The 22,586-nt window shown below is 35.2% G+C and overlaps 1 protein-coding gene across 1 annotated transcript in view; it reads right to left on the reverse strand.

Moving 5' to 3' along the window:
* The window catches only part of CWF19L2 (CWF19 like cell cycle control factor 2), a 194,905-nt gene that overhangs the window by 111,924 nt on the left and 60,395 nt on the right, over nucleotides 1-22,586 (reverse strand). The window contains exons 7-10 of the mRNA XM_060018021.1: nucleotides 16,754-16,863; nucleotides 9,862-10,520; nucleotides 5,112-5,208; nucleotides 3,424-3,516 (exon numbers count right to left, since the gene is read on the reverse strand). Coding sequence (XP_059874004.1) covers nucleotides 3,424-3,516; nucleotides 5,112-5,208; nucleotides 9,862-10,520; nucleotides 16,754-16,863 — 959 coding nt within the window. The remainder of the gene's footprint in view (nucleotides 1-3,423; nucleotides 3,517-5,111; nucleotides 5,209-9,861; nucleotides 10,521-16,753; nucleotides 16,864-22,586) is intronic.

Raw genomic sequence — 22,586 nt, forward strand, 5'->3', positions numbered from 1 at the left:
AATAAGAACCTGCTGTATAGCACAGGGAACTCTACTCAGTATTCTGTAATGGCCTATATGGGAAAAGAATCTAAAAAAAAAGAGTGGTTATATGTATATGTATAACTGATTCACACTGCTGTATACCTGAAACTAACACAACACTGTAAATCAACTATACTCCAAATAAATAAATAAATAAATAAATAATACTTGTAACCAAATAAATAAATAAAAAGTGACAACCTACAGGTATAGTTTCAGAAATTGCAGAAAGATCCCCTTCCCTGGCCACCCTGTATAGCTGTCTCTCCCACGTTACATCCACACACCACCATCCCCAAAAGAAAAACACTGCTGATACCTGAAATTCCTATAATTATCACTCCATTCGTTTGTATGAATTTAATAGGTGCTTTTTCACAGTTAAACTGTGCACATCCTAGGGGTGGGGGAATTGGAGGAAGGTGGTCAAAATGTACAAACTTCCAGTTACAAGACAAGTAAGTACTAGACATGTAATGCACAGCATGATGCTATAGTTAACATGCTGTATGATATACGGGAAAACTGTTAAGAAAGTAGATCCTAAGAGTTCTCATCACAATGATTTTTTCTTTTCTTTTTATTATATCTATATGAGATGATGGATGTTAACTAAACCTGTTGTGATAATCATTTCACAACATATGTAAATCAAATCATCATGCTCTACACTGTAAGCAGTGATGTATGTCAATTATTTCTCAATAAAACTAGGAAAAAATGTTTAAAAAAAAAGAATCCATAGAATAAAAACCTTTCTATTTGAAGCTTCAAAGGGCTATACAGTTTCCAAAAGAGACTCACAAATAGAAATTCTACTTTGAATACAACTTTGAGTTCTACTTCCCTGAGTTATGAGATACAATGCTCAAAAGCTAGGAGGAGCTGAAAAACATAAAGAAATCAGTAATGGTATAGAGATATATGCTCAAGGGATGAGATATAGTCTGTCAGTACTCTACAATATCCTTAGAACAGCAGAAGAAATGTTATTTAATAGAAGATCTGCTTCAATTTTTTCAGATGAACTGCTTTCAATTTCAAGAATCCCCTGAAATTCAGCCACAGTTTTAGAACCCTCTCATATAAAGTGACAAGTATCAAAAAAGAGATAGGTATAACAAGAATACAAATATACATAATTTGAAAAGACAAATTCCGCAGAGAATATTTTAAAAGGCTTTAAGTTTCAAAAGAGAAAAAGGTTACAACTGTTCAAAAGGATGAGAAAAAAGACTTCAAAATGGACTAAAGACAAAATGAAAAGTGGATAGCCTCAAGAGGGTGATATCCGGCACAGATAATTAATAGCATATGTAAATGTCAAAGAAACATGTAGGTTACGTATAAAAAAGCTTTGGAGGTAAGGCTGGAAAATGGGTTATACTTTGGAAGGATATACTGCAGGAAGATCTAGTACTTTATATAGTTAGCACTAAGAAACCACATAAAAGTTTCAGAGTACAAAAGTATTATGACCACAAAGACACTTGAAAAAATAAATCTGGCAAAAGTGTACACAGTATAAGTAGTTTTAGCTATACTCTTTTAGTCTCTACTTTTTAATCCTACTTATAGTTTCCCATTCTCAATTCCTTAATCTGTACAAGAAACTCCAAATTATCCACTTTTTAAAAACATGACTAGCACAACTTAGTAAAAACAGCCTATTTCATAGACATATTCTCTGTACTATTATCTAAGTCATTAATAAGTGAAGCTTGAAAAAATTCTATGAAACCTGATTTCATAGATTCTCACCTCTTCTCACACTACCATTAAATTACATAAATTAATCTTTGAGAATAGTCCTTTAAAATCAGTTATAAACCACTCTATAAACCTCTCAACACTGTAATGCAACCAAACCAATCCTTTGCCTTTTTCTATCCATTTACTCCTGTGGTAATTTCATGCAGTATTGTGAATTTAAACACCATTTATATGTTAATAATGCCCCAATTTCTATTTCCAGTTCAGGTTTCTCTCAACTCCCAACTATATCCATCTGCCTACTTGATAGCTCTACTTGTTTCACATCTAAAAGACATCCAAGCTCAGTACACCCAAAACAGAACTTCCAATCTTTGCTCCAAACCTACTCTTTCTCCCACATCTCAAATAATGGCCATTCTAGTCTTCCAGCTGCTCAGGCAAAAATCTCTGGAGTCTACTTTTCCTCTTCTCTTTAATTCATATTCCCCTCCCATCTAAACCATCATAAAAATCCTGTCCGCTCTCCTTCAAAATATACACAGAAAACATTTATGCATATAAAAACTTTAATCACTTCTAATCATCTCTTCAGCTACTATCTTGGTCAAGTCCACTATCGTTTCTTGTATGTATCATGGCAAAAGTTTAACTAGACCCTATGTCTGACCTTATTCTCCCCCAATCTACTCTTAACAAAGAAGCCAGGATGGTCCTGTCAAAATACATTTTCTGCTCAAAAATCTTAAATAGCTTTACCTCTCACCCAGAATAAAAACTTATTGGGTTTGTCAAAAAGTTCATTAGGATTTTTCCATAAGATGGTATGAAAACCCAAGCAAACTTCTTGGCCAACTCAATACTTCCTTACTATGACTTTTAAGCATAACATGATCTGGCCTCCCACAATCTCTCTAATCTGGATCTTCTACTTTCCTCTCTTTCATTCATTCCACTCCAACAACACTGGTCTCCTTGCTGTTCTTCCTACACATTGGACACATGTCCAGTCTTTGGAACTTTAAATTCTCTGTTCCTTATGTCCACAGTGCTCTTCACTCAGATCCACAAAGATCACTGTTTAACTTCCTTCAAGTCCTTGTATCAATGTCACTTTTTCAATGAGAATTAGCCTGTGCATCCCAAGACATACACATACACATAAACATACAGCATACCTGGCACTCAAGATCCCTACCACCCTGCCTAAGATATATAACTTTTTTTTTATTTTTACAATTTATTACCTCTCTCTTAGTACCCAAATAGAATTCCATGCAGACAGGTGTTTTTATCTGTTTTACTGACCAACAGATAGGTGAATGAATCCTAGAACAAAATATTTTACATGAAATGGATACCAAATTCAAGTCTCTCATTCTGGAGGAGGAGATAATGACCTTGACTTGTGCAAGATCAGTCAGTAAATGGCAGAGCCCAGAAAAAAACCAGGTCTCCTTGGCCCTAGGCCTAGCTGTAGGCCTAGGCTTTTTCCCACCAGGATACAATGGTGGAACATGAGAGAATACATACGCAAATAAATTTTAAAAACAAGCAAACAAGCATAAAAACATACAAGCACACCGACACAGATATAGACACATTTAACATTAAAATATTACCACTGCCAAGTAGAAGTATTATATAAGGTAACTGGCTACCTATAAACAAACTTTTATTACTTACCTCTACCCCAGATTTTTTTGATGATATCTGTGTTATGCTGTCTTCAAATTTATTTGCCTTGTCAAGTTGGGCTTTAAGTTGTTCAGCTAATTCCTTCAAATAGAAAGACAAGAAAAACAGGTGTAATAACATAGTTTCTTCATTTGTAGAATATTTCAAATTCACTTAACAACAGGGAAAACAGCATAGCAAACATCCAAGTAGCTCTCACCTAAATCTAGTTACCAACTCACAGCCTAGTATGTTACTTTTTAAAGAACTCTTCTGGGTAACAAAATTCTCAAATACCTGTAGAAATTGTTTATGCTTTGAAGGTAAATAATTACAAGGACATATATTTTAGGGAAGATAGGGAAATGAAAGAAATACATAACCTTAAGAATGGCATTTTTATAATTCCTTAGATATTATAAACTTCCAATACTCAGAATTTCAGTTATTTGTAAAAAGAAAGCCATCGCAAGATTTAAAATATTACCTTCTTTATTGTTAAGGAATTTAGATTAAAATTCTGAATGTATTTCATTTTAACCCTAGGAAATCTATAAAAATTTATATTACAAAACTGACATATAAAGCAATAAATCACAATGAAATAAATAAACAGAATTATATGACAAGCAAAGACAGCATTCTCCACTGCAGTAGTTCCATGAACACAGAACACTTCTTTTAACATGTTAACCTCTTAACTTGGTGATCTCTCTTTCACTATTTTAACTAATTTCATTGTGCTTTCAAAATTCATATGTTATTTTCTTGCTGTTGTTGGTGGTGGTCTGTCTTGCTTACTAATTTCTGGGTTGAGCTTAAGTTCAGTGTTACCAGATTGCAGCAAATATGACTTTTATTACAGATATAAACTAATAAAAACAGAAGTTATTATGTTTGGCTACTTTTTGTTCTACTAAAGAGTGTCACACGGATGGTACACCAAAACAGAACACTACTTAAGATCACTTATATTTGGATTTGAGATGCGTACATACATATGACCACGAGGGAATCAATTTTGTCAAGACATGGAAAGCTGCCTTTGTTATTCTGCCATGTCCAATGTAACAGTATTTGTATAATATAAATGTGACAATATAATAAATAGATAGGTGCCACTCTTACCAAATAATTCTGATTTCTATTCAATTGTGAGTTAAGTAAGTTTCAAATCACAACATTATTATGGGAATAAAGTGAGCTAATCTACACAGAGCATTTAACACATTGTCAGGCACAAATATATTGCCTTAAGATTTGAAAAAATGAGTTAACCATCCTTTTTATTAGCTCATTTTTGAAGTTCCTAAGTAAGGGAATTTAAGAAAGTAATACACATTCTTAACAAAATATGACTAAAAAAGGGAAAGAAGACAGTGACATCTTTATCTCCCTCAAATACGCTCAATAAGTTATAAATACAATAATAAAGCAAATATCCAAGTTAAAAAGAAAATTAAAAAGCATTTAGTTCCCTAGAATCTTAAATTTCAGAAATTTGACAAATTACATAACTTACTTAGAAGTAGACAGCACTGTTCTTAGAAGTGTTCAAGAATTTCTTCAAAGAATCAATAAGCAGCAGTTATTTTCAAAGAGTGCTACATCCACATAGCTAAGGAACTTCCAAAATTACTTGTAAGAAGTTAAATATTTAGCAAATATTCTCCAAAAGAACAACATACAAGTCTTACCATATTTCCCATCATCTCTGCCTTGATAATCTTGGCTCCCAACTTGTTCTTCTCATCAACACTCAAGATGTGGATAGAGTCATCCACTGGACTACTCCTGTTTGAACAGGACAGATTAAGAGCATATGAAATACAGGTACATATTAACAAGAAGTAAGTTGTTGCAAGTAACATCACCAATATTCAAATGTTACTTTAATTGACCTTAACAAAGCATTCAGCACAAATAGATCATGATTCTAGTATATTAAATAAATAAATAAATAACCCTCAGTGCTCCACCATAAATCAGTACTTAAAGATTCTATGTTACAATGTCATGATGGCCTATGGCAGTTATAATATCTGACCAAAGATCCAGTAGCAATGAGAAAAATAATATGTCAGCTATTCTTCATTACTTAATATTCCCATACTCATTCTAAAAAAGAAAGAAACAAACAAAAAATTAAAACTCTAGAATCAGGCCATAACTCTACACAGCTAGGGAAACTCTTCTCATTCAATGTGATAAATTACTGATAATCTAAGAAACTATAATCAGGAAATTACATTTAACTGCATTAAAAGAATAAAAACAGTGACCATGTGCTCTTGCAAAGTCAACCCAGAATTAGACAACATAAACTAATTTACAACTAATATCACGTGTGAAACCTATACTATGGAAGCCTCACAAGAGAAAAGAGAAATTTCCAGCCAAGGTCAGATTCCTGGCATATACAAAGTTGTCCCAACTTACTGCCTTAAGAAAGATTTGAGACTACAGTGCAGGGAGGGTGAACCCAGGGAGAGCATGAAGGACTCCTTAATGGGAGAGACATAGCTAAGAGTCCAAGGCAGCTAGAGAGGGGAGAGCTACACAGTGAAAGGATCCCAGAGAAGTGCAGAGAGTTCCCGTTGAGTATTCAGCAAGACACTACCTGGAGTCAGGGAAAGAACTATCCCAAAGGGTTAAAGGAAGAGATATTCAGCATTCCTGGTAATAGTGCCTGGTCCTACAAGTCAGACTAGGAAAATTCATAATTCTGAAAGCACTGGGTAGAATATTAAAGGTCTTGTTTCATTAGTGGGAAATAAGTCCTAGACTAAATGTTGCTCTCAGCCCACCTAACAAATATTAAAAGCAGGAGTCAAAAGGACCAAACAGTCTCCAATTAAGTTAACTGGGTCCCAAAATAAAGCTCAAGAATACTTACAGCAATGCAAAAATATCCAGCACTCACAAAGTAAAATTCATAATATCTAGTATCCAATTAAAGATTATCAGACATGCAAAGATGTAGAAAAGTAAAACACATAATTAGGAGAAAAAGCTATCAATCAAACCAAGAACTGACACAGATGTAAGAAACAGCATACAAGGGCATTAAAAGTTATTATTATAAATTTATTCCATATGTTCAAAAAGTTAGAGACAACTAAGATATAAAATAGGTAAGAATTTAGTTTCTACAAGTGAAAATTACAATGTCTGAGATAAAAAAAATACACTGAAAAGGATTAATGTAAGATTAGACTGCAAAAGAAAAAATCAGTTAACTTGAAGCATTAGAAACTATGCAAAATGAAACACACAGAGAAAAAGAATTTTAAAAATGGAAAAAAACAACCGAGAGCTATGGGACAACCTTAAATACCCTACTATTCATGCTATTGGAGTCCCTGAAAGAAATGAGAGACAGAAGAAACAAAGGCCAAATTTTACCAAATATGTTGAAAACTAAAAAACTTTCATATCCAAGAAGCTCACAGAATCCCAAGTACAAAAACAAGACAGGGCTTCCCTGGTGGCGCAGTGGTTGAGAGTCCGCCTGCCGATGCAGGGGACACGGGTTCGTGCCCTGGTCCGGGAAGATCCCACATGCCGCGGAGTGGCTGGGCCCGTGAACCATGGCCACTGAGCCTGTGTGTCTGGAGCCTGTGCTCCGCAATGAGAGAGGCCACAACAGTGAGAGGCCCGCGTACCGCAAAAACAAACAAACAAACCAAAAAAAAAAAAAACAAGACAAACAAAAAAACTACCTGAAAAGAAACCACAGCAAGGCACTTCATAATCAAATTGCTCAAAACTAGTGATAAAGAGAACATTTCAGAGCAGCCATAGGAGGAAAAAAAAGACAGTTATGTACATAGAAACAAAGGAAAGTATGACAGCAGATTGCTCATCAGAAAAAATGTAAGCAAGAAAAGAGTAGCAATATCTTTAAAGTACTTTAAAATGCCAACCTAGAATTCTATATCAAGTGAAAATATCTTTAAAAGAAAAGTGAAATGAAGAGTTTTTCAGACATACAAAGCTGAAAGAATATTAAAGAAAAGCCTTCAGGCAGAAAAAAAAGTATACCAGACTGAAACATGGATAAACCCAAAGGAAGCAAGAGCAACAGAAATGATGACTACAAGGGTAAATATTTAATACTTAAATATTTAAAAGGTCACAGACCCAAGAAATGGCCAAGTGCTACGTACAGTTGCCAAATAAAACACATGACACGCAGTTAAATTTGAATTTCAGGTAAAAAAAATATATATTTTTTTAGTTTAAGTATGTCCAAACATTTTTATTTGCTAAATCTGGCAACCCCAGTTACATAGCACTGTGCAAGTCACAATCTCAGTTGCCTCAGTCTCTGCATCTGGAAAATGCCCAGGTCAGTCTATAATTTCTCATAGTTATAAAATCAGTTCTATGATTTTTTCCTAGTTCTAAAATTCATTGGTTCTAAAGCTCCCTAAAATTCTGGCATTTTATAAAGAATTCAACATATACCCAGGATAATGTTCAGACAAATTAACAGCTTCTAACAATCCTTCACTGAATCTTTCCACTCCCTGAAAACAGGCATTCTTCAAGGTCCCACACTTGGTTTCTCACTTTATACCACTCTACATGCTCAGGAATTCTTTTTTGTTTACATATATGTGGAATATTCCTAGACTGTCCTTTCCCTCTCCAGCCAATCATGGAATTCATGGAAAGCCTCAAAACATCTGTAACATCAAAATTAACACAGCTAACAAAGAATACTGTCTTCAGACCAAAACATAAAGCTTTCAATGAGTTCCTGTATTACAGTATATCTATCAGAAGCTTACAACATATAAACATGAAGCAATTATAGAACCAGAAGGAATATTAACAATGTAAGATTGCTTACATATTCTGCTTAGCTGCAGTCACAGAAGTAAAAATCTACAGATCACCCAAATGTTAAGCCAACCCTAATGATATCAGGAAATAAGAGCCTCATCCCACTGGCAACTGGTGACTGGAAACAGTCTACCTTCCAGACTACCTGGAGTGAAGCCCGGACAATTATATATGTATACAGCCTTAGACATTCTCTAATCCCTACCATGTTTATCCGGTCAATACAACTGGATTTCTCCTTTCGCTTCCTGGGAACAAAGCCCTGACGTGAACCAGAGCCCATGTGACTGGGCCTCCCATCATTCAGTCCAGATTTTGCCAGCTTCCCTGCCTCCCTCCTACTGAAAGCTACACACTGTGCTCTATAATCCACAGCTTCAGATGGAGTCACTAACAAAAGTGATTTACCAGACTCATGACCCCAAACCACAATGCTTATACCTACTACTGCCACCAATGAATTCTATTATTTCCTAAAACCTCTTCCTTCAGTGTCCCATTCATTTGGTGGTATTTTAAAACATATTTTAATGATCATTCAAGTATAAGTTAGTTATTATCCTTTGGATACTCATTTTCTATTTATGGCTATTTCAAATAGTGCCAGCCCTATGGCTAAAGCAAGTTTTCCTAGGTTTGATCCCATTCAACCTGGGTTTCCTGATCGACTGACTCAGCCCTATATATAAGTGCTACAGGTACAAGAATAATAAAACCAATAAGTGCTGCCGATTTTCCTAATCATTATGGGTACAACCACTATCCTATCTATATTTTGCTTTCAGAACTCTAACATTAGGGGACTTCCCTGATGGTCCAGTGGGTAAGACTCTGTGCTCCCACTGCAGGGGATCTGGGTTTGATCCCTGGTCAGGGAACTAGATCCTGCATGCATGCCTCAACTAAGGAGTCCTTATGCCGCAACTAAAGATCCCACATGTCACAACTAAGACCCAGTGCAGCCTAAATAAATAATTTTTTTTTAAGATATGTGTATAAAAAAAAAACCTCTAACATTAGCTTTAAAACCTGACAACTATCAAAGTGGATTTCTTTCTCTGCAAAACCACCACCAAAATTCATGCTTCCCTCTGCAGGATATTTCACATATCTTTTCCACTTTATATTTGGGCTATGGCAGCATATTTTCCTTCAGTCTCCCAGACCTCCAGTAGGCATGCAATATTTACAATTATGATTATACTTTAAAATGCAGCAATTTCCTTTGGAAGTAATATGGCAGTACTAACAAAATCTACCAAAATATTTCTTGTGGCATATCCATTTAAAAGAATTACTAAACTCATTTAGTTTTTTAGATTGCAAAAAAGCAATAAATTTTGAGGGACTATATAGCTACTGAATTCATCTTCCAGCTCTTTTTGTTAAATATACTGTGAAATGAAATACAATTCACAAAACGGAACTACTGAATTGTTAAAAGTACATATCCTATCTCTTCCATTGAATTTAAGAAATAGAAAATCATAACTCATATCTAATTAGTAACTGATGCTCTAAAAATACAGTTCAGTTCCCTGAATCCTCTGGACCTTAATATTCATTTATCAGTTTAAAAAATAAATGAAAAAATACCCAGCAAGCGAAGACTTTGTATCCTGTAGGTGTTCTTTTTTCAGAGAGTCCTCTCTCAAGCTTTCACCCTGTGATTTTTCTCTCACGTCTTCTGAAACTTGTCCACGGTCAACACTGTGACTGGTTTCTAATGGTTTTCGATTTGAATGTTTCCTGTCTCCTTCTCTCTCATCAGATCGACTCCACCATGATAAACTTTCCTCACTGTTCTCTGTGGATTTTTGAAAACCACAATGTACAGAATCCTGAGAGACCAGTGCTGAAGATGAACTAGATGGTTCAAAATTTCTGTCCTTGCTATGAAATGACAGTTCTGCATCAGAGGGTCTTAAGAATTTAGGTCTCAAATTTATATGAGAAGAAAACTCTTGATTTTGTTTTGGACTCAATTCTCTTCTACATGCTTCTAAAGACCCAGATCTACTATCTTTTTCATCACCACTAAACTTATCTTTATTGATATTCTTTGCAATATCTGTTGTATTATATCTATCTCTTGAACTTTTATTATATTTTACCAAGTCTGATTTTCTACTTTCCTGACTACTTTGTGCTCTCTCTGAGTATGCTGGTTTCCTCCACCGTTCTCGTCTGCAGTCTTCTTTCATAAACGCAGTTTTCTCAGCTTCTTTTAATTTCAACTGGAAGATTTCCATTGACTAGAAAGGAGGAAAAATTAAACAAGATATTTAAAATTAAAAATGGCTCAATGACTTGTACCCCACATGCCACTGTGTCACGATACACTGTCATGTAGCACAACGAAAGAAAAACTCAACAAAGGGTAATAAAAGACCCATACAGTCATCCTACCTGACATGGCCTGAAATATGTCCCCCCCAAATTTATATGTTGAACCCCTAATCCCTAGTACCTCAGAATATGACCACATTTGTAGACAGGATCTTTAAAGCAGTGATTAAGTTAAAATGAGGTAATTGGGTTAGGCCCTAATCCAGTATGACTGATGTCCTTGTAAGAAGAAGAAATTTGGACACACAAAGAGACATGAGGAATGTGCACACACAGAGAAAAGTTCATGTGAGGACAGAGCAAGAAGGCAGTCATTTATGAATCAAGAAGAGAAGCCTCAGATGAAACCAAACCCTCTAACATCTTGATCTTGGACTTCCATTCTCCTGAGCTGTAAGAAAAATTTCTGTTGTTTAAGCCACCCAGCCTGTGGAGCTGTGTTTTGGCAGCCCTAGCAAGGAAACACACTACCATAAAATGAATACTTAAAAAAATATGAATAACCAATGAAAAATTACCAAATAATGAAAAAATCCTGGGAGCTCAAAAGGAGCCCTTTGACCAAATGACCAGCACTAAAACAAAATGTAATTCAGAAAACAATAAAAACATAATTAAAAAATAATAATAATTCCTATGGGGCTTCCCTGATGGCACAGTGGTTGAGAGTCCGCCTGTCGATGCAGGGGACACGGGTTCGTGCCCCGGTCCAGGAAGATCCCACATGCCGCGAAGTGGCTGGGCCCGTGAGCCATGGCCGCTGAGCATGCGCGTCCGGAGCCTATGCTCCGCAACGGGAGAGGCCACAACAGTGAGAGGCCCGTGTACCGCAAAAAATAATAATAATAATAATTCCTACAGTCAGTGACAGTCAAGATGTTACTAAAATACTAAAACAAAATAGATTCTCATAAAAAAGAGCCATTCAAGAATAATAAAGACTTATAATTAAACTATGTTCAAAACTATGCATGTAGTGAGTAGAAGAATAGAAAGTGTTGAATCCAAATTTGTGAATTCAACACTAGCCTGGGAATTTGCTATACTTAGGAAAAAATGGTAAATTGATTTAAGTTACAGGGAGAAGACACATGAACAATTAATTCTACAGAATCTAATATGCATATGCTAGTACTTTCAGAAAGAAAAAAGCAAAGATAATAGGAGCATTAACAAAAAAAAGAGAGAAAATTTCCTCAGCTAACTTTCTAGATCCAAAGGGCTCACCCAACAGCCTTAGGGGAGGAGAGAAAGTGAAGCATACAAAGACTCATACATAAAAAATCCTAATTCCTGAGTCTCAAAATTCATTCAGAAAAAAAATTCTTCACAAAGATTGGATCAGGGGAGAAGGGAGTGTGAGCATGTAAACAAACGTGAGTTAGGTAAATAACACATTGCCTACAAAGGAAAGAAAGTCAGACTGCTATCAACTATTTGCTTACAATACTAAATGCTAGAAGATAATGGAATAAAGATCAAATTTTGATAAAAAATTATAAGGCAATAGTAATTCTATATACAGAATTCAATTCAGTCAAATTATCCTTCCTTGACATGGACAAAAGAAAGTCATTTTCCAAAATGAAAGGAATCAAAAAGTAAATCACTTACTAATTCTGGGGGGAAAATTACTCAGGATCATTAAGCCAAACCATAAATGAATTAGGGCAAAGATCTCTGAAAAAAGGAATGCATGCTATAAACCAAATAGCAATAGTCTAAATAATTGTTCTTGTAGTTGTGAAGAATATAACTGTCAAGAATCACATGCATATTTTTTAAATTTATAGTAAACTAATTAAAATTTCAAATTATTTCAATAAAATATGTGAGTTGAGATGGAAAGTTGTCATCTTAGTCTAGGCAGAGATAATCCATTATATTTCATTTTTTCAAATTATTTTAAAAATTCAGGTTTAACATGTTTCTTAAATTTAATGACAACATCAACAGAGTGAAACTGATGGCAGTGGGGGGGAATATTTTCATAATTTAAGCATTGCCTCATAGGCAACTTCTTTTTTTCTTGGTGATACATAAATTAACGATGTATCTACAATTAGTGGCTTCTTAGATTAAATAAAATATGGTAATAATAAAAACCAAAACAGCAGTTACCACAATTGACCCAATGCTTATTTTACTACATCTTTTGTATCATTTAAGTGGGCTCTACAAACAATGCCTAGGTTCAAATTTACTCATGAGCTACGTAATCTTGTTTATTTAAACTCTGTCTGCTTCAGTTTCCTCATTTACCAAACAAGAAAATAGTACAATTATGGGTATTAAATAAGTTTAATTATACATGAAGTATTTTAACAGTACCTGGCAGATAAAAAGCATTCAAATTATTATTAATGTTCACAACAATTCTATGATATTGATACTAATAGCTGTGTTTTTAAAATGAAAAATAAAAATGAAGCTAAGGTCACATAGCAAGAGTAACAAACACTGTATTGAAATTCAGGACTATTTGACTACAAAGCCAATGTTTTTAACTACTATGTCAAAATGCCTCACTCTGTGATTCTTAACTGTTCTAGAGCATTAAGAAATTACATAAGGGACTTCCCTGGTGGTCCAGTGGTTAAGACTTCACCTTCCAATGCAAGGGGTGAGGGTTCAATCCCTGGTTGGGGAGCTAGGATCCCACATGCCTCACGGCCAAAAAACCAAAACATAAAACAGAAGTAATACTGTAACAAATTCAATAAAGACTTTAAAAATGGTCCACATCAAAAAAAAATCTAAAAGACGAAGGTTTAAAAATAAAGAACTTATATAAAAGTCCACAATTCAAAACATAAACTCATAATAACCCCTAAAAAAACATAAGAAGGAAACTAAAGGCCATGTTATGTATAAATAAAGATATAAATTCAAAATAAAATATTAACAAATTTAATGTAGTGGTATATTAAAGGAAATGCCATAATCAAATAGGATTCAAAGAATGCAAGAATGGTCCAATGTTAGGAAATGTATTCAGGCAATTCATCTCATTAACAAAAGAAAAAAAAAATCACAGTTATATCAAAGGATACCAAAAAAGTTATTTCATAAAATTTAGATACCCATTCCTAATTTAAAAGCAAAAGCAAATTAACAAAAAAACACTTTTGAATAAACTTTGAATGCAAAGATACTTTCTAAAGATGACAATCTTCATCTTAAATGCGAGAAGTTATCACTTAAACACAGAAAGAAAAGTGTTATTAATCAAAGTTCTGAAATTCTACTTCAAGAATACAAGAAAGTTGAAATATTGTAATACCGAGTAGCAAAAGCAAAAGTAATCACCATTTGCATATAACTATATTCCCATATAACCCAATTAAAAAAAAAACCCTATAGATTTAATGACAAGAGTTAAAAAAAAATGGGCAGACTAGCACCAGGCAAGTCAGAAAACATAAGAGAACAAAGATTCAGCATACAATTGAAAAAAATAAAAATATCTTAGGATACATGCATTAACAACTGAATGGAGAAATGTACTGAAGAGCATAAATAGAAATCTGAATTGACTGTGGTGACCTAAATGGGAAAGAAATCCGAAAAAGAGGGGATATATGTATAGGTATAGCTGATACACTTTGCTGTACAGTAGAATCTAATGCAACACTGTAAAACAACCCTACTCGAATAAAAATTTTAAAAAATTTTGAATTGAGAAATAATCAGTATTTTAGGATGAGATTACTCAACATTACAAAGCTACTAATTGTCTTTGATTTATCTATACATTTAATTAAATTTAAATCAAAATTCCAAAATGAGTTGTAAATTTATAATGTATTTTGGAAAACTGTTTCTTTTGAGCTTGAACTTGACAAAATTGATTCTAAATTTAACAACAAAAAAAAGCACACATAAGAATGTAAAGTTACTTTTTAGTGACTAATAAAAGGAGACTTACCCTGTCACATAGTAGGTGTTCACTAATTATTTGCTATCTGCATGAGTTACTGAAAACTACAGTAATTAAAATAGTATGATACTAATTCCAGGAAACAACAAAAAAATCAATAAAATAGATTTGAGAGTAAAGAAATAGACTGATTTTATAAAAAATGATGTAATATATAATAAATGTATCATTTCTAATTAGTGGGAAAAAATAATTCATTCAATATATTATAAATGACTATCTAAAGACTTAAGGAAAGTTAAATGCTTACTTTAAACTATACACAAATATGTATTTCAAAAATATTAAAGCTATCCATAAAAATAAAACTGAACAAGTTCTCAAAGGACATATAGGTGTGCATTTTTATGATCTTGGGGGTGGAGAAGGCCTGTCAATGAATTATACCAATAACATTAAGTCATAAAAGAAAAACCTGATAGGTTTTGTTCGTAAAAATATTTAAAATATATTCATAGCAAATATAAACAAAGTAAAAAATGAACATGAAACTAACAGGAAGAAATTTGAACAGACTTATTAAAAGGTCTTAAATTAATATCCCCAAATGGGTAAATACCATCAATAATCAATCAAATGGCCAAAAAAATATGAAAAAATATCCCACTTTGCTAGTAAACAAATGTATAAAAATAAAAGCAAAGAAAAAGTCTGCTTACCAATCACAGTAGCACAGAGTATAAAGAATGATAGTACTACTATTGAAAACCATGTAACAAAAGTCATTTTACTGACAGTATAATTTCTTCAATATTTCTGTACAGAAATTTTGCAATACATATCTCATTTTAAGTGTCTATATCCTCTAAATTGACAATTTCCCTTTTAGCAATTCATGTAAGAAAATAACCAGGTAAGTATGAAAAATGCATTGGAAAAGATGATCAGCACAGTGTTGTTTAACAGCGGAGAAAATAAAAATATATAAATGTCCCTCCACTGACAATTAAATAAATAATGGTAAAATCATATAAATATATATATGTAAATATTAAGAGGTCATTAAAATATATACATTTACTGGCAACCAACTATGTCTGTTTGTGTAAGTGAAAGAATCAGGATGTATTCTATGAGCCTGTTTTTTTTTTGGGTTTTTTTTGTTTTTTTTTTGTTTTTTTTTGCGGTACGCGGGCCTCTCACTGTTGTGGCCTCTCCTGTTGCGGAGCACAGGCTCCGGACGCGCAGGCCCAGCGGCCATGGCTCACGAGCCCAGCCGCTCCGCGGCATGTGGGATCCTCCCAGACCGGGACACGAACCCGTGTCCCCTGCATTGGCAGGTGGACTCTCAACCACTGCGCCACCAGGGAAGCCCGAGCCTACTTTTATGAAACTGTTTATTTTAAAAGTATATAATAACCAGAAAAAAATCTAAAAAAAAATCAAAATATTAACAAAGATTCTCTTAAAACAAAGGATAATTTTTCTCTCTCACTTTCTTTGTTTGCCTACTCCTTCCTAAGCCTTCTTTCTTCTGAAATTAAAAAAGAAAAACAGGATATCAATAGCTACTGAAACAGAAAGATTATTCACCCATGGTAAATGGGGGAGCTGGTTCTAAAATATACTGCTGCATGATTCCATTGTTTTGTACATACACATACACACACACACACACACACACACACACACTTGGTAATCATGTCATGATGTATGTAAGTGAAATCATTATGCTGCATATCTTAAGCTTATATAGTGCTGTTATGTCAAGTATATGTCAAGTATGTCAAGTATATTTCATAAAACTGGAAGAAAAAATAAATATCACTTTTTAAAAGCACACTCTCTAAACAACAACAAAAAAACTGTTACAATCTGAAACTCCGGAATACAACAAAAACTCTGAAATAAAATAAAATCTCTGATATATACAAAATTTTTAACAGTGGTTATGTCCAGAGGTATACTATGGAGGCTTTCCTATATTATTTAAATTTCCTCACAAGAAGAAAACGTTGCTTTTACATTAAACACATGCATACTTAAATTTTACATACTTAAGTTTTATATTCATTGAGTTTTATATTCAAATATGCTACATAGGTTTACATAAAAATGAAAAGGAAAAAATGGCTATAGCAATATACACATTTGAAATTTAGTATCAAGTCAATTCAAAAGTGTTTCCTGGCACAAAACACTGACAAAGTTAATTTCTCATATAACTCTGAAAATAATATGTATCTCCTTAATACTTACCCCATATCTTTCAGCTACAATGTCTTCTAAATTTCTATTTTGTTTCTCAGCTTGTTCCTTCATTCTTTGGTAAGACTTCCTTAGCCAGCTTAAACCACCATCTTCTACTACTGAAATTAAATTCCAATATTAAATGTCAGTTATACTTTTCACATGGTTATGACAGAATACTTATTGCTACTACAATGATTTCTAACTATAAAATTACATATTATTCCTTGAATATATAAAAATCATAAATACATTTAAAATTCAACATATACTTGAGTGCCTATATATGCAAGGTGCAGTTCTACAATTATGAGAAAGGAAAAAATAAAACTACCCTCAAAAACACTGCCATCTAAGAGAATGAGGATAAAAAGACATAAATAATTATAACAAAGATAATATTTGATAAATATTATAAACAGCTAAAAAGTTATATAAAAATGAAAAAAAAGGAACGATTGCCTCTAAATGTGAGGTCAGGGAAAATTTCACAAACCAGGCTGAAAAAATGAGTTGGATTTCTATAATAAAAGATAAGAGTAGGAAGGGCATTCCTAGAAATAAATAAGGAATAAAGGTACACACATGGGGTAGAAAAGCTGTTTCAGATACAACACAAAGAACAAATAAGGAGCTGAGAGCAGTCAAGAGGGTGGAATAGGAGGACCTGGGGTTCACTTCTCCCCACAAGTACATCGAGAATATATCTACAAGTGGAACAATTTGCATAGAGCACCTGCTGAACACTAGCACAGGATCCTGGACACCTAAAAGGACAAGAGAAGATCCCTGTGTAACCAGGTAGGATGAAGGACAGAAAGGGAAGAAAAGGAAAAGAGGAAACGGGATGGAATCCACACTCCTGGGGAGGAGCTGAAGGAGAGGAGAGATTACCAAACCCAGGGAGGCCCCCTTACCAGTGGCAAAATATGCTGAAAGGGGTGGATTCAGGGGCTATTGTAAGAAAGGACAGTGGCTGATCTGTGGCAGTCAGAAGAAAACAAGACTTCCATGGACAGTCTGTACCACAGCCCTGCACACCTCAGCCTGAGATGGGTGTCTGCCAACGTGGGCAGGGGCTGGGTGCTGACACGAGATGTTAGGAGAGCAGACCCAGGGAGAGGACTGCTGTTGGCAGTCCTGTACGGCCTGAAGGGACGGGAGTGAGGAGCTCTGCAGCTGGGAATGCTCCTGGAAGAAGTAGGACTGCCTTAGAAGCAAGGTGCCATTGTTGAGTGGCACACAAGGGGCGGGGCCCCCATCGCAGCCTCTCTCCCCACATGCCAGCCCTGGCCTCCATGGCCACTGGGAGGGATTCCCAACAGAGTGCCCACGCCCCAGTCATTGCAACCTTGTCCCCCTCACACCTGAGCAAGTACACATGCCCCAGTCATAGGCACCTTATTCCCTCCTGCCTGAGCAAGCATGCATGCCCCAATCGATCACCACCTGTGGCCAATCCCACCTAAGCGAGTAAGAGTCTCCCACTCAGTTGCTGCCTTTGCCCCCACTCGCCTGGGTGGAGAGCAGATGCTTGAGGTTAGCCCACACACCGAGATGGGACCGAAACCAAAACTGAGCCCCCATGGCTGTACGACTAAGGAAGAGGAATTAAAATCTCTCCGTGCAGCTGCACAAGCCACAGATTTAACCCCCATGATCAGCCTGGTATATCCAACACCTGCAGAACAACTGAAGAGATGAGTGCTTCCAGAACTGAGATGGGTCTAGCTTTGGCAGCTGTGGACTTTGGGAACATGTGCACATGGGAGTTGGGGCAGGTCAGAATCTGTGTTGCAACCACACTGCCCACAGCAGGTCCAGAAACTTACCTGAAAGGTCTTTGAGGGCCTCCTGGGGAGGTGGAGGTTGGAAATGGCTCACCATGGGGGCATAGACACAGATAGCAGAGCCCCCAGGGATTATTTTGTTGTTTTGTTTTGCTGTTTTAATTCATTTAAAATTTTAAACGTATTTTTTATTGGTCTATTGGGTTTTTTTGTTTGTTTTGTCATTTTTGTTTCTTTTTGTCTTCTTTTTTTTCTTTTCTGTTTTGGAGCTTTTTTTCTCTTTTTCTGTTTGTTTCACTTTGTTTTCTTGTCATTTTTGTGTGTTTATTTTTTGTAGTCTTTGCTTTTTGTGTTGTTTTTCTTTTGTTTTTGTTAGTTATGTTTCTATTGTTTGTTTTCATTTTGAGGTATTTTTGTTTGGTTGGTGGTTGTCTACTTTATTATTTGTGGGGTTTTTTGGGATCTTTTTGGTTTTGTTTGCTTCTTTTTAGTTTTCTGTTTCTCTTGGTTTTTGTCTCTTTTCTGGGTTTTTTTGATGTTTTTTGTTTGTTTGTTTTTGGCCACACCACGTGGCTTGCAAGTTCTTCCTTGGTTCCCCAGCCAGGGGTTGAAACTGAGCCCTGTGGTGGAAGCATGAAGTCCTGGCCACTGGACCTCCAGAGAATTCCTGGCCCCAGAGAATATTAATCAGTGTGAGCTCTCCCAGAGGTTCTCATCTCAGCAGCAAGACCTGGCTCCCCACAACAGCCTGCAAGCTTCAGTGCTGGATGTCTCAGGCCAAACTACCAGCAAGACAGGAACACAACCCCAACCATCAGCAGACAGGCTGCCAAAAGTCATCCTATGCTCGAGACACCCAAAATACAGCTCTTGCCACAGCCCTGCCCACCCAGCTCCAACCACCAGAGCACAGGCATCAGTCCCTCCAACCAGGAAGCCTACACAAGCCCCTGGACCAACATCACTCACAAGGGGGCAGACACCAGAAGCAAGAGGAACTACGACCCTGCAGCCTGCAGAAAGGTGACAATGAACATAGTAAGTTACACAAAATGAAAGAACAGAGGAATATGCTGCAGACAAAGGTGCAAGATAGAAACATACAAGATCAAATAAATGAAAAGGAACTAGGCGATCTACCCAAAAATAATTCAGAGTAATGATAGTAAAGATGATGCAAGATATCAGAAACAGAATAGAGGCACGGATCGAAAATATACAAGAAATGATTAACAAAAAACTAGAGGAACCTAAGAACAAACAGTGATGAACAATAATGAAATGAAACTACCCTAGAAGGAATCAGTAGCAGAATAATTGAAGTAGAAGAACAGGTAAGTGAGCTGTAAGACAGAATGGGGGAAATCACTGCAGTGGAACAGAATAAAACAAGAAACCAGGACAGTCTCAGAGACCTCTGGGACAACATTAAAGGAACCAATATTCGAATTATAGGGGTCCCAGAAAAAGAAGAGAAAGAGAAAGAGTCAGAAAATATTTGAAGGGATTGTAGTTGAAAAGTTCCCTAACATGGGAAAGGAAATAGTTGCCCAAGTCTAGGAAACACAGAGAGTCCCATACAGGATAAACCCAAGGAGAAACATGTTGAGACACATATGAATCAAACTAACAAAAATTAAATACAAAGAAAAAATATTAAAAGCAACAAGGGAAAAGCAACAAATAACATACAAGGGAATCCGCATAAGGTTATCAGCTGATATCTCAGCAGAAACTCTGCAAGCCAGAATGGAGTGGCAGGATAAATTTAAAGTAATAAAAGGGAAAAACCTACAACCAAGATTAATCTACCCAGCAAGGCTCCCATTCAGAATCAGCTGAGAAATCAAAAGCATTACAGACAAACAAAAGCTAAGAGGAAATTCAGCACCACCAAAATAGCTTTACAACAAATGCTAAATGAACTTCTCTAGGCAAGAAACACAGAGAAGAAAAAGACTTACAAAAACAAACTGAAAACAATTAAGAAAATAACAATAGCAACATACATATCAATAATTACCTTAAATGCAAATACATCAAATCCTCCAGCCAAAGGTACAGACTGGCTGAATGGATACAAAAACAAGACATGTATATATACTGTCTACAAGAGACCCACTTCAGCTCTAGGGACACATACAGACTGAAAGTGAGGGAATGGAAAAAATATATTCCATGCAAATGGAAATGAAGAGAAGGAGAGAGTAGCAATTCTCATCTCACACAAAATAAACTTTAAAATACAGACTGTTACAAGAGACAAGGAAGAACACTGGATAACGATCAAAGGATCAGTCCATGAAGAAGACATAACAATTGTAAATATATGCACCCTATATAGGAGCACCTCAACATAAGGCAAATGCTAACAGCCATAAAAGGGGAAATTGACAGTAACACAATAATAGTGGAGGATATCAAGATCCCGCTGAAACCAATGGATACATCATCCAGACAGAAAGTTAAGGAAAACACAAGCCTTAAATGACACATTAGACCAGACACACTTAATTGATATTTATAGGACATTATATCCAAAAGCAGCAGAAAACATTTTCTTCTCAAGTGGACATGGAACATTCTTCACAATAGGTCACATCTTGGGTCACAAATCAAGCCTTGAAAATTTTAAGAAAACTGAAATCATATCAAGCATCTTTTCTGACCACAACGCTATGAGATTAGAAATCAATTACAGGAAAAAAAAAACTGTAAAAAACACAAACACATGGAAGCTAAACAATATGTTATTAAATAATCAATGGATCACTGAAGAAATCAAAGAGGAAATCAAAAAATACCTAGAGACAAAGGACACCAAATACACGACACTGCAAAATGTATGGGACACAGCAAAAGCAGTTCTAAAAGGGAAGTTTATAGCAATACAAGCTTACCTCGAAAAACAAGAAAAATCTCAAGTAAACAACCTATCCTTACATCTAAAGCAACTACAGAAAGAAAAACAAACAAAACCCAAAGTTAGTAGAAGGACAGAAATCATAAAGATCAGAGAAGAATAAATGAAATAGACACAAAGAAAACAATAGTAAAGATCAATAAAACTAAAAGCTGGTTCTTTGAGAAGATAAACAAAATTGATAAACCTTCAGCCAGGCTCATCAAGAAAAAAAGGGAGAGGATTCAAATCAATAAAATTATAAATTAAAAAAACAGAAGTTACAATGGACACCACAGAAATAGAAAGGATCATAAGAAATTAGTACAGGCAACTCTACATCAATAAAATGAACAACGCAGAAGAAATGGACAAATTTGTAGAAAGACAGAAGCTTACAAGACTGAACCATGAAGAAATAGAAAATATGAACAAACCAATCACAAACACTGAAATTGAAACTGTGATTACAAATCTTCCAACAAAAGTCCAGGACCAGATGGTTTCACAGGCAAATTCTATCCAACATTTAGAGAAGAGATAACACCTACCATTCTGAAACTCTTCCCAAAAATTGCAGAGAAAGGAGCACTCCCAAACTCATTCTATGAGGCTACCATCACCCTGATACCAAAACCAGACAAAGATACCACAAAAAAAGAAAATTTATAGGTCAATATCACTAATGAACATAGACACAAAAATCCTCAACAAAATACTAGCAAATTGAATCCAACAGCACATTAAAAGGATAATACACTCTGATCAAGTGGGATTTATCCTAGGGTTGCAAGGATTCTTCAATATACACAAATCAAACAACGTGATACACCACATTAACAAACTAAAGAATAAAATCCATATGATCAACTCAATAGATGCAGAAAAAACTATAACAAAGTTCAACACCCATTTATGACAAAAAAAAAAAAAAAAACTCCAGAAAGTGGGCTTAGAGGGAACTTATCTCAACATAAAAGAGACCATATACAACAAAAGCTACAGCTAACAATTAATCAATGGTGAAAAGCTGAAAGCATTTCCTCTAAGATCAGGAACAAAGCAAGGATGACCACTCCTGCTAATACAACTCAACATAGTTTTGGAAGTCCTAGACACAGCAATCAGAGAAGAAAAATAAATAAAAGGA

Source organism: Delphinus delphis, chromosome 8 (assembly GCF_949987515.2).
Source record: "Delphinus delphis chromosome 8, mDelDel1.2, whole genome shotgun sequence".
Lineage (NCBI taxonomy): Eukaryota > Metazoa > Chordata > Mammalia > Artiodactyla > Delphinidae > Delphinus > Delphinus delphis.